Genomic DNA, 12,073 nt, shown 5'->3' with positions numbered 1-12,073 from the left:
TTGGTATCTCAAATTAAGACTTAGGGCCTGAGAGTGAAAGTATATCAGACCAAGGAAGTAAAACTCTATCCTGCCACGCATCAGGGCAGAACAACAGACACAGAGAACGTCAGCCGCAAAGGTACGAGGAGCCACTGTTTCTCCCGTGGCCACACTGCCCCTGTGAAGTGCCACCACGCCCCCTTTTGGAATGACTACTGCTTTCTTTCCCACTGGGAAATTCTGTTCCCTAAAATCACGGACTATAAGAAATTTTGCTGTTTGAAATCACATCAGTAAAAAGAAAACATCTCACTCTTGGCTGGAGGCCGAGTGTCACTTTAACACACAAGCGCAGCCTTCATTTCCAGCCCAGGCGCAGCCGCCCTGCGTTTCTGGGCGCGGCCTCGCGGCGATCCACCTTCCGTGCCCATCCCAGAGCACCTGCGTCCACGGCGCAGTCCAGACCTGGCACTGTCCCCTCGCTCCAGCCCCGCTCCGCGCCTACCAACCACGGCCTCGTTGCGTCGCGCCAGAGCCCCACCCTTCCTCCCACTCTTGGGAGAACTCTTCTTCCTCTGCCGGCCGAGACGCCCCACTCCGGCCTCTCTCGGTGCAGCGGGTCAATAAACCCAGCTGCAAACCCAACCGACTGCCGGTGTGTCTCCGGTGGGCTCGGGCTGGAGGGGCCGGGACGGGCGTCGTGGCTGTTTGTGTATCAGGAGACCGGGTTAGTTTTCAGCGGGGGAGATCGTGATCAGATTTACGTTTCAGGAAGATCCTCTGAAACGACAGAGGACGAACGAAAAGAGATGAATTCGGGCCGTGCACACAGCAGGGGGGAGCCGCAGGAGCAGGTGGCCGACCCCACGCAGGAGGGAAGGAAAGACGGCGTGAAGGGCGCGACAGGGGACGGGGAGAGGAGGCCGAGGCTGCTCCTGGCCACGGGACACAGGAGGCGGAGGAGCGGGACACACGGAGGGGTCACGCCTGAGACATGCACGCGTCTCCAAAGGCAGCTGCACAGACTGACTGGATGTTAGAGAGGTGAGGTGGATGCAGTGGGACAGGCGCAGAGAGGAAACTGAGGACACGCGAGGACACAGCCGCCCTCACAGCGAGGTCAGAGAGGCCATGGAGCCGCCCCCCCCCCCCCCCCGCCAAGGCCTCCGGCTCTCCCACCCGGCAGTCTGAGCATCCCCGGGTCTCAGCGGCTCTCTCCCACCCCACGCCCTCTCCAAAATCCCAGCTGCGTCTCTGGCTCCACGCTCAGCTGATGGCCAGGCCGTCTTCTGGGGAAGGGCCCCAAGGCAGAACCTTTCTGTTAAAGGGCAGGCGCTCCTCCCCGGCCCCACAGCTCCCTCATTTCATTCTGCTCATCCTTCCTTCACCACAGACCGTCGTCATCACTGGTCTGCACGTCCATAGCTCTCATCTCCCCCTGCCAATTAGCCTGCAGAGAATGCAAAGCCCTGCGTACACGTACTGCCCGCGGGCCAGCCCACCTCTCGGGGCCTCCGTCCACTGTGTCCCCCACCACAGCAGTGGCCTAACCAGCCCACATGCCCCACCCCTATGAGCAGGCTCCTCTGCCCCTCCGTCTGGGAGCCCAGGTGTCCTCTGGAACCCAGCGCAAACCTCCCCAGCCCTCTCCGCTCGTGGCTTGAGGTGTTGTGCCTCCGGGTGTTGGAGAGAAGGGTTCCACAGCCACCATCCTCACTAGATTAAGTCAGAGCCTGAGTTAGGGCCTCCGCAGCTGTGGGGAGACTGAGTCAGGGAGAAGGCCCTGCAGTGTGCTAAGGCCACTCCCCTGCTTCAAACAAGGCTCTGGATTAAAAGCAGACAGCCCAGAGACGGATCAGATACGCCGATTTCCTTCACTAGTCTGCAGCTATTTCAAGTACATAATTCTAACACTAATAAAGATTCAGAACATTATTGTTTTGTTAATAGGGTATTATTTTAATTTTAAGAACACTGAAGAGGCCGGGCATGGTGGCTCACGCCTGTAATCCCAGCACTGTGGGAGGCTGAGGCAGGAAGATCACTTGAGCTCTGGAGTTCGAGACCAGCCTGAGCAAGAGCAAGTTCCTGTCTCTACTAAAAATAGAAAAATTAGCTGGGCATCGTGGCACACGCCTGCAGTCCCAGTTACTTGGGAGGCTGAGGCAGGAGGATCACTTGAGCCCAGGAGTTTGAGGTTGCTGTGAGCTATGATGACACCACTGCACTCTAGCCCAGGTAACAGAGCAAGACTCTGTCGTAAGAAAAAGAACACTGAATAGATGGGAAACTTCCTTCTTTCTCCCCTTCCTCATCCCTTCCTGGTAATATGCCTAGAAAGCCTAGCTGTGTGGCTCGATCCATTTCCTGGTAGCCCATTTGCCTGAATTGACCTGGAAGGAAGCTGACAGTCCCACATATGTTGGCCTCATAAATCCACACCCCCACGTCCGGGTGACCACGCTGGGGCTCTTGGCCGTTACTGCTAATCACATATGCAGAGCTCTAGCTGACGTTAGGCATCATTACAACTGGAGCGTTTGTGTGCCCGCTGAGGAAAATGGGGCCTTCAGACAGAACCCAGCAGAGGCTGGCTCCCTGCAGCCAGACGGGCCACCCCGGCCCTCCGTTCTGCCTGGGCAGTGGACAGACACGCACCTTCCTCCCAGGGAGCTGCGTTCAAGCGCAGAGCCAAAGCACACTGCAGCTCTGACCCTCCCTGCCAATGATGACATTTCCAAGTGGGAATTGGATATGAATTTTCCAGAGCCAAGAATAATGTTGACATCACTTAACAAACCTTTCGATATCAAAGTCCTATGTGCACAACACCAAAAACTGTCTTCCTCCATCATGCCAGGTCTCCCTGGTGCCAGGGGGTCTTCAGGGCCCCCATCCCAGAAAGGTACAAACTCCCATTAGGCTCCCTGAGAAAAGGACAGTCAGCATTACCTGGTTGAGCAAATATTTAACTTGTAACGTATACAGAAAGGTTGCCTACGAGAGAACAAGAGAGAGCGATGTTAATGTTCAGCCTTGCCACACAACAGTGAGGTCACAGGCCCGCGGCTGGGAGCCACGGCTGGCTGCAGCCGTAAGCAGCTTGGCTGCCCTCTGCTCCCAAGCGGAACCACAGAAGCTGTCACCTCAGGATGGGGGCAGGGACCCAGGAGCTATGGCCGGGTGTTTCGTGCATGGGTGCATGGCACGGACTCTCCTGGTACACTGGCACGGAAAGGATGTCCCTGGACAAGCTGCAGGTGGGCACCTCCTTGTAGCCTGGGCTATAGTCCCATTTGGTGGAATAACTAAAGAATATCACCTTGAAAATGTTTCAGGATGCATTAAAGAGCACAGCGCCAATTATGAGGGCAAATGGCTACTATTGTGGGCCGAGTCGTGTCCCCTAAATTCATACGTTGAAGTTCTGACCCCTACTGTGACTGTGTTTGGAGTCACTGGCCTTTAAAGAGGTGACTAAGTTAAAATGAGGTCGTTAGGATGGGCCCTGATCCAAGAGGACTGATGTCCTTATAAGAAGACAGAGACACCAGGGGGTGTGGCACGTGCTGGGGGACAGCGTGTGGAGAGGCCGCAAAAGGGAGCCCATCCACCAGCCAAGGAAAGAGGCTGCAGAGACCAGCCCTGCCCGCACCTTGACTTTGGACTTTCAGCTCCCAGGCTGTGAGAAATAAGTTTCTGTTGTTTAAGCCGCCCGGTCCTGGTGCGGCGTTATGGAGCCCGAGCAGGCTAGTTCAGCCGCCCTCTCCCACCGAGTAACACTTAGCTTTCGCGGTGTCAAACATTAACACACACTTGTGGTTCCGTGTGATCACACTCAGCGACAACAGTAGGCTAAAGGCTCCACGTGATGCCCTCAGGGGCTCGAGGGTGGGGAAGACTTTGACCCTATGCAAAATAAAAAGTCTGCAATCTTCTCCAGGGATGGTCCTGGAGGTCCCTCCAGCTTAGAGTTCAGAACAGTGGCCCTCTTGAGTCACCTCGACCCTGGGGTTTCTTTGAGACAAACATTTGTTGTGTCCTTAATGGGCATGATTAGAACCACGCTTCCTGGAGCCAGCGCCGCGGATGAGGCTCAGCTACCGCTGAACCAACATGCTGGGCTCCCGAATGTTGAAGCTGCTTTTCACCAACACACCCCCAGAAGGGAAGCTCTCAACCCTGAGCACTTACAGGAAGAGCTGGAATGAAGATCGTGACATAGGTCTGGGTAAGGCTGCAAAAGGAAAAGAAAGAAATGGTAATACAGGCCTCTGTTTCAAGGGAAAGGAGGCAGAATAAAATAGCTAAAACTGCCTTTTGCATTCTCAGCTCTTTCTCAATTAATGGGCTTAAACTGCTGGAGCAAATGTAAAAATTTACACCTAGAGCTTGTCATCTTATACCCCAGATAACCTTCCTTGGTGCTTTTAAGTCTTTAGGTCTAGGGCACGGTCTTCCACCTCGGCTCGATGGCCGGATAGCTCCCTGTTTTGGGGAGCTGTCCCGGGCATAGCAGCGTGTTCCAAGGCCTTCCTGGCTTCTACCAGCAGCAACCCCTCACTACCAGTTGTGATGACCAGAAATGTCTTCAGATATTGCCAAATGTCCTCTGGGTTCAGAGCCATTGGTTTAGGGCAAGGACTTTTTAAAGGTCTTAATTCAACCAGTGGGTTGCACACTTAGAAGCACATTAGAATCATCTGGGATGCTTTGCAGCCCACTGACGCCCAGGTCTCACCCTGGACCAATTAAGACAGAATCCTGGGGGGTGGGGACCAGGGGATGGGTGGGTTTGAAAAGTACCCAAGTGGTTTTATTATCAACCAAGGTCAAGAATAACTAAACTATGAACCAAACCACAAACTACCACCCCACGTGGAGGATGTTTCCAAATCTAATTGCACTCAAAGCTCTTAACCGTAGGAGTCACCCAGAAGAGGCGGGATCTAGAGCTTAGGTGCCAGGTGTGGAAAGTACTGCGACCCGGAGGACATCCCCTGAGGAGAGCTTAAGCCCGGGTTGGTGCGCAGCCCCCTGGCCTTTGTAATTCCCAGAGGCTGAACCTGGAAGGACGGTCTTTCCTCCGCTGGCATGGACGCCCAGTCCCACCATGACAGGTCCCACCTTACCTGGACACGTCGGGGTCCTGCCTGAAGAGCAGCAGGATGTGCTGGGTGTTGAGGAAGAGCGCCCAGCAGGGGAAGCAGCAGAGGAGCAGGATGAGCGCGCCCCTCTGCAGGATGACCCCCACGTGCTTCAGGTTCCGGCTCCCATATGTCTGGGTGCACACACCAAACATAGCCGTCAGGACAGACACGGCACCCTCACTGTCCCCCCCAAAGCCTTCAGTCATGCCTTGCAAAGATTTTGCCGCAGTCTTTAGGTAGGAGGGCACCGATGGTGAGAACTTGGCTGCCCATTAGAATCAGCTGGGGAACATTTTCAAAACTCTGGTGCTAGGGTCCTGCTAAAGATATTCTGGATTTAATGGGTCCAAGGCAGGACTCAGATATCAATAATTTTTAAAAGCTCCCCGTGTGATTCTAATGTGCAGTCAGGGTTGCATAACCTGGAAACTTGTTAGAAATGCAAATTCTTTTTTTTTTTTTTTTTTTTTTTTTTTGAGACAGAGTCTCACTCTGTTGCCCAGGCTAGAGTGAGTGCCGTGGCGTCAGCCTAGCTCACAGCAACCTCAAACTCCTGAGCTCAAGCGATCCTCCTGTCTCAGCCTCCCGAGTAGCTGGGACTACAGGCATGCGCCACCATGCCTGGCTAATTTTTTCTATATATATTTTTAGCTGTCCATATAATTTCTTTCTATTTTTAGTAGAGGTGGGGTCTCGCTCTTGCTCAGGCTGGTCTCGAACTCCTGAGCTCAAACGATCCGCCCACCTCGGCCTCCCAGAGTGCTAGGATTACAGGCGTGAGCCACCGCGCCCGGCCGAAATGCAAATTCTTGAGACAGGTTCCAGACCTACTAAAGCAGATCCTGGGGGCAGGGCCAGCGGTGTGCCAGAGCCAGCTCCTACTGGCTCACAGAAGCCAAATTATGCATGGCTCCATGTTCAGTGACATCTCTGTGATAGCTTGAAATTAACCACAGAGGGGACGCTTCTTACACCATTGGAATTGGCAAACACCACAAGTCAGATGTTTCCTTCCCACCTCTGCCCTGAAGACCTGGTTGTTGAATATTTACTGGCATGAGATTGGCTGGGGCCCAGCAGACAGTGTATTAACAAGCCCTCCCGGCAATTCTCAAGTTTGAGAACCACAGGACTATGCCAAACCCAAACATGCAGTGCGTGATAGAAATGCCCCCTATTTGGTCAAAGCACAGTGCCAGGCAGTCACGCAGGTAAACTCTAGCTCGCAGCAGGCCAGAGCACTGGGACTGATGACGGGCAGCCACTGAGGGTGCTTGCTGGCATGGATTTCCTCGCCTGTGCACATGACTCTCCCTCTTGCCAGTGGGGCTCTTCCGTCTACACTCGAGAGCCATCCAGGGTCACTGTGAGAGGGCAATCGCTTCCATTTACCTGGGAGATGAGGGTGTCACACGCAGAAGATAAGCCAAATCCCACTGAAATGCCCGTGATGTTAATAACCTGGAAATAGACCCCAGGGTAAGGCTACACAGGGTTAACGGAGGAGAGGAAGACACATTCTCCACCCGTGCGGATGGCAGCCTGCAGAGCTCCTCCCTCGGCACTCACAGGGCCATCTGCTCGACTCCCGTAACTGCCTGGAGCCCCTGCCCAGAGCAGCTGCGCCAGCCTAGAGGACTTGCACAAGTTCAAAGAGCGAAGAAAAGTTTAGGCCACAGGTGACTGAACAGCCGTGCTCTTTTCTTAAGTCTTAGTCATTTTGCTCTTCAATTTGGGGATCAGGAGCCCTTCTTGAGGGAATGCGATGTGGCACAGGGGCAGTGTCGGGTCAGCCACTTGCTCAGGGCCTAGTATGGCCTGTGTCGCCATCCTGAAGGGCACCGGCATACGGAGGCAAGTCTGACATCGCGGCTGGTGCCAGGGCCTCTTCGAGTGTGCTCACCTTCACCAGGGTCAGCGAGAAAACCCTGGGGTCCCTGGAGCTTCGAGGAGCCCAGGACAGTCCCCCCCAACTGGGAGTGGCATCACAGGATGCCTGACGCCCTGCCCGTCTGGAACCTGGCACCTCCACCCGAGTCCATAGCAAGGAGCCCACGGACGGCAGCCCAAACGGGCCCGGCCCAGAAGCAGCACTTTGAGAAATCTTTGGCCACAGCCGGCAAGTCCTTGGCCAGAGAATCTGCTGAGGGTGCTAAGCGCCTCCTGAAGGCAAAATAAACTAGTTCCGTATACGCTTGGCGACTAGGGAGTAGTCTTGCACAGATCAAGAGGACCAGGCAGGGAAAGTGGAAGCGTGTCTCCACCAGGGCGGTAGGGAAGGGGAGGGGAGGCTCCGGGAGCAGGAACACACACCCTGCTGAGAGCAACTGAATCCATTTTTCTAGAAATAACCTACCTACCCAAACCAAACCCCTTTGGTCTTGCGTGGCCAGTTGAAAATCCCTGGCAGAGACTGACGGTGTATCATCTACAATACGGAGAGGATCTGGGTCCTACCGATGTTAGGTCTGGAGACTAGGATCTGGACTTTGCCTTCCAGCTCCATTTCCAGATTAGGACTTTCAGGAAGGCAGACACTGGAGGGGGTGGGGCACGGGGACAGAGTTTCTCCTGACGAAGTTAGACTTGAACGCTCCTTTCCCGATTCCTTCTCCCGGGTGTGAGAGCAAGGGTGGGAACCAGGCCTCATGGTTTAGAAACTAGACGATGAGGCAGACAGGATAATGTCCCCTCAAAGATGTCCCCATCCTGAGCCCCAGAACTTAGGAATCTGCGAGGCGACACGGCAAAGGAGAATTATGGTTGCAACCCCACCAGCACCTCGATCTCAGCCCAGTGAAACCCACTGCGGACTCGCTGGAACTGTAGGAGGGTAAGTCTGGGGGGGTCAGGCCGCTGTGTTTGGTGTCTGTTAGAGCAGCAGGGCGTGGGTTAGCATTAGAAGGTCCCATACGCACAGCAATTGCGAGGGTGACGGCGTCCAGTTCCAGCTTGCCCAGGTGGCCGCAGAACACGGAGCTTATGAAACTGATCAGGAACACCATCAGCTGGGCCAGGAACTGTGAAGACAGGGAGAAGGGAGGCGAGGTCAGTGCCCACCGGGCCATCGCAGTGGGGGGTGCAGTGCCCAGGCCCCAGGGGCGACTCCACCCCGTCCAGCTCCAGCAGGAAACCCAGCACCAGGGAGCCTCCACCACCTTTCACAGGCAAATGTATAATTTCGGGGGGCGGGGTGGGGGAGACTTGAAATATTAAACTTTTTTTTGCAACCACTGGGTCAGAATCATGTTTTTGAGAACTTCCCAGTGTTTTTGGTTTATTTTTTTCACTGCAGTTTCTCATGCCATAGATCATGTTAAATTTCCTCTGAAATTTGCAAAGGCTGCCTTCTGGGATAACCCTCTTGCTACGTGAGATTCCTAGTGAGGACCGGGGAGAAAACAGCCTCCGACAGGGAGCACTCACTGCAGCCCGCGAGGAATCCCACAGGCAGCCGGCGCTGAGGGGGATGCGCTCACCCCACTGGAAGGCCGGCAGGGTCTGAAATCTGCAGGTGACGTGCTTGGGGTCTGTGGAGCACCTTCATTCTTTAATTCTATGCAGCCTCAGCTATGAGAGCAAGTTCGGCTTCTGTAACATTGAGCTACTCTTCCTCGAAATCCAGCCACTGCTGTGAATTGCTCCACTATGTTTTTGCGGCACAACTGGGCAATGAGCTTATTTCCTGAGGTCAATTTAAAACCCCGTCCTGCCTCCCACCCGCCAGACCCAGGCAGTCCAGTCTCTCCCTAGGGGAAGCCCCTCTCCCCCCAGAGGCTTCTGTGATCCCAGAGGGGGTTCATGTGACCCCCGGCTCCCAGGAGGAGAGAACAGGAGCCTAAGGATTTGCTGCTGCACTGCCACCGCCCACAGCTGCCCCACAACGCCCCTTTCTAGAGCTGGTCCCTGGGGATGGTGACATGAGCTGCTTGCCTCTGGTCCAGCCCTGATGCCACCTCTCACAGCCCTTCAAGGGAACCGGACTCCTCTGTGCTGAGCTCAGACAGGGCTCCCTCCCTCGGGCTCCAGCGCCACGGCTTCGAGAGCTCAGCTCCTGCAGGCCCATGCGCGGCCCGGGTGCCAGCGCCACGGCCTCCCCAAAGTGCCATGCGAGGACCCGATCAGGCCCCTGTGCCTTGACGGTACCGATGAGCCTCCTCTCTCCTTCCCCAGCATCCACATCTGGGGAGAGACGGTTTTCAACTCCTGTGATGGGCCCAGACCTTCAAAACACGAAAAGCCCGTTCCTAACCCGGGCGGTGGTGTTCGCGCGTTGTAAGGACACATCTTTCTTGCATCAGTTCCCAAACCACGATCCAAGTACCTCTCTCAGCCCCACAGAAACCGAGTGTGAACTGGAGCTCGGGGCCGTTAAATTGCACATTCGTGTACCGTCGATGGCCACGGAGTCCCTTTATGTTTGTAAACTCAGCAAGGCTTCCACATCTTTTCAGATCACTGTCCTTTCAGCCTTTGCGCACATTAACCATCGCAAACGGTCATGTTCACCAAATCGTCCTCCTTCCCCACGGGACACCGTGTTCCCATGCCACGGTGCCCTGTCTCCCTGCAGCCCACACGGAAGCTATTTCTCACAGCTTCGTGTGAAAACACGTCCCGTCTCCCCTATCGTTAGGCCTTTGGAGAATTTCCCATATTTTGCTATCACAAATTGTACTGCCCTGAACATCTTTTTCACTTGGGTGGGGGACGGGCATTTTCTTAGGGCGAGCGCCCGGGCCGAGGGTGGGAACAGTTGGATGTCTCTGATACAAAAGGCCGGGAAGTCAATCCGAGTTAAACTAATCCCTGTGAGATTCACCTTCCGCATCAGTGCCAGCAAAAACAGTGTCTTCGTGAGGGCTGCTGCAGCTTTGCCAGGGTTATGGCAATAACCCAGTGCTCAGATGGCCAAGTCGGGAAGCCCATGCTGAGCCTCGGTCTCACGGCCCCAGAGTTCAGATTTGCTAACTTCTCAGATCTCGGTTTCAAGCCCTTTGGGTTTGAACTCTTGGCCACAGACCGTAGTTCATGTACATAAGGGCCACATGGGGGAGGCTGTCAAAATGCCTGTGCCCCGGCCCATCTCAAGAGGTCCACGGGGCTGGGGAACGCACCGTACCCCATGCACACCCAGTCAAGATGCAGGTGGTCGAGGACCACACCTCGAGAATGCTCCAGACCCTCTGGGACTGTGCTGTCACAGAGCACATTGCTGTGCTCAAGGAGTTAGACAATGCTGGACACAGGTTTGTTCCCCCGGGTATTTCAGTGGTTGCTGCCTGAACAACAGCCTGAACTGGCTGTGGCTCGGACAGAGCCAGAAGGATGATGGAAATTGCTAGACTGTGCTTCTGTCCCTTCTCCTGCCACAGGGACCCTGCTCAGGTTTTGGCTGGGCAGCAATAAACAAGCTTGGCAGCAAGACAGAGACTCACCAACTGGCAGCTTTAGCAGGTGCCCTCCAGGGCCGGATACCTCCAGAAGGGCCTCTCTTGCCCGCTCCCACGGATGCCTGGGAGCTACCCCACCAGAAGGGACCCGAGAGGACATCTGGGACAGCCTCTTCTTCTGTACATGAGGAAGCACGGGCTGGGAGGTTTAGCAAGCGGCCCAGTCACCTGACTCTCAGCTCAGATGGTCAGTGAGGGCAATATCTTTGGACTACAAAGTACATCCAGCACTTGGGGTACAGGGTGAGTTGGACGAACACCATCGCTCCATTCCTACTCCATGGAACCCACAGTATGGACGATCCCCAACTTATGATGGTGCAAAAGCAGTATGTGTTCAATAGAAACCATTGAACTTTGGTTTTGAATTTTGGATCTCTTCCCAGCCTAGCAGTTTGCAGTCTCAGACTCTCTGCGGTGCTGGGCAGTGGCAGCGAGCTGCGGCTCCCAGTCAGCCCCGCGAGCACCGGGGTAAGTGCCCAACGCTCTACGCGAGACTGCGTGGCCAGTGGTTTTTGGATTTTGTGTTCTGTGTTTTCACGTCCCACCATGTCTACAGAACGCCCGTCTGTGTTTCCTGCTCCTGGTGAGAAGACGGCAATTACTCCAGAGATGAGACTACCGATAACTGCCCGCTATGAAGGTGGCAGGCCAGCAGTGGCCGTGCCGTGGGGCGGGACTTTCGCAATCCACGATCTCAGCCACCTTATCCTTTAGAGGCATTTAGCGCTATTTCCAGCTGGGTAACCGCGTGAGTCGGGGAGCAGCTGTGAGGAGGGAAAGATGGTCACGATGCAACACAACATGGCGCATGCCAAGTGTGACGGGCATGAGAGCGCAGCCCGGAGTCAGAGAAGGTTTCTGGAGGAAACGAAGTTGAGCTGAAACCCGAATGATGACGAGGTCAAGTATGAACAGGCAGCTGCAGGCGGCTTATCTGTCAGGAGAACATTCTGGGCAGAGGGAAGGGGTGTGGCAGGAGGCACTGAGAGGCAGCTGGGTGCCGGGGATAGGTCAGGCAATAGTGGCACAAAATCAGGCAAGGCCAGGCCACAGGGGGCTTAGAGGACCAAAGAAAGGGCTTTGAGCAGGAGGCAAAAAGCTCCACGTGGAGCAACTGGGGCAGCATGGCCCACGAGGGTGGAGATGCCGGGCAGCGGGTCCGCGGGGAGGTGTCTGGGGCACTAAACCAAAGGCCTCGGTGAGGATGGGCTGGAAGAGGAGACGGGAAGAAGATGGGGAGGTCCTGGACCCCAGCCAGGCTTCCTCCGTCCAGCTGCCACCATCCATGGACACTTCCTCACGCCCAGGGGAGCTGTCTTCCACTTGGTCTTCTCACCTTAGGCCTCGGTTATCTCCGGCCTCTACCAAGCTTCCTGCTGAACCTGATGTCACTAACCACTCTGATAAGTCTTTTCCCCACTGCCTGCAGGATTCTATTTATTTATTTAGAGACGGAGTCTTGCTGTCACCTGGGCTACAGTGCCA

At 55.2% G+C, this 12,073-nt stretch overlaps 1 protein-coding gene across 2 annotated transcripts in view; it reads right to left on the bottom strand.

The window, feature by feature from the left end:
• The window catches only part of LOC138391852 (multidrug and toxin extrusion protein 1-like), a 29,672-nt gene that overhangs the window by 14,815 nt on the left and 2,784 nt on the right, over window positions 1–12,073 (bottom strand). Inside the window, exons 2-6 of one of the 2 annotated variants that reach the window (XM_069481861.1) lie at window positions 8,051–8,152; window positions 6,525–6,593; window positions 5,115–5,263; window positions 4,177–4,219; window positions 2,935–2,979 (exon numbers count right to left, since the gene is read on the bottom strand). In XM_069481861.1, the coding sequence (XP_069337962.1) occupies window positions 2,935–2,979; window positions 4,177–4,219; window positions 5,115–5,263; window positions 6,525–6,593; window positions 8,051–8,152 (408 nt within the window). The remainder of the gene's footprint in view (window positions 1–2,934; window positions 2,980–4,176; window positions 4,220–5,114; window positions 5,264–6,524; window positions 6,594–8,050; window positions 8,153–12,073) is intronic. The other variant, XM_069481862.1, reaches the window with a different exon arrangement.

Source organism: Eulemur rufifrons, chromosome 9 (assembly GCF_041146395.1).
Source record: "Eulemur rufifrons isolate Redbay chromosome 9, OSU_ERuf_1, whole genome shotgun sequence".
Classification (NCBI taxonomy): domain Eukaryota; kingdom Metazoa; phylum Chordata; class Mammalia; order Primates; family Lemuridae; genus Eulemur; species Eulemur rufifrons.
Note: the sequence above shows the minus strand (reverse complement) of the source record. Positions and strands in the feature narration are given on the sequence as shown.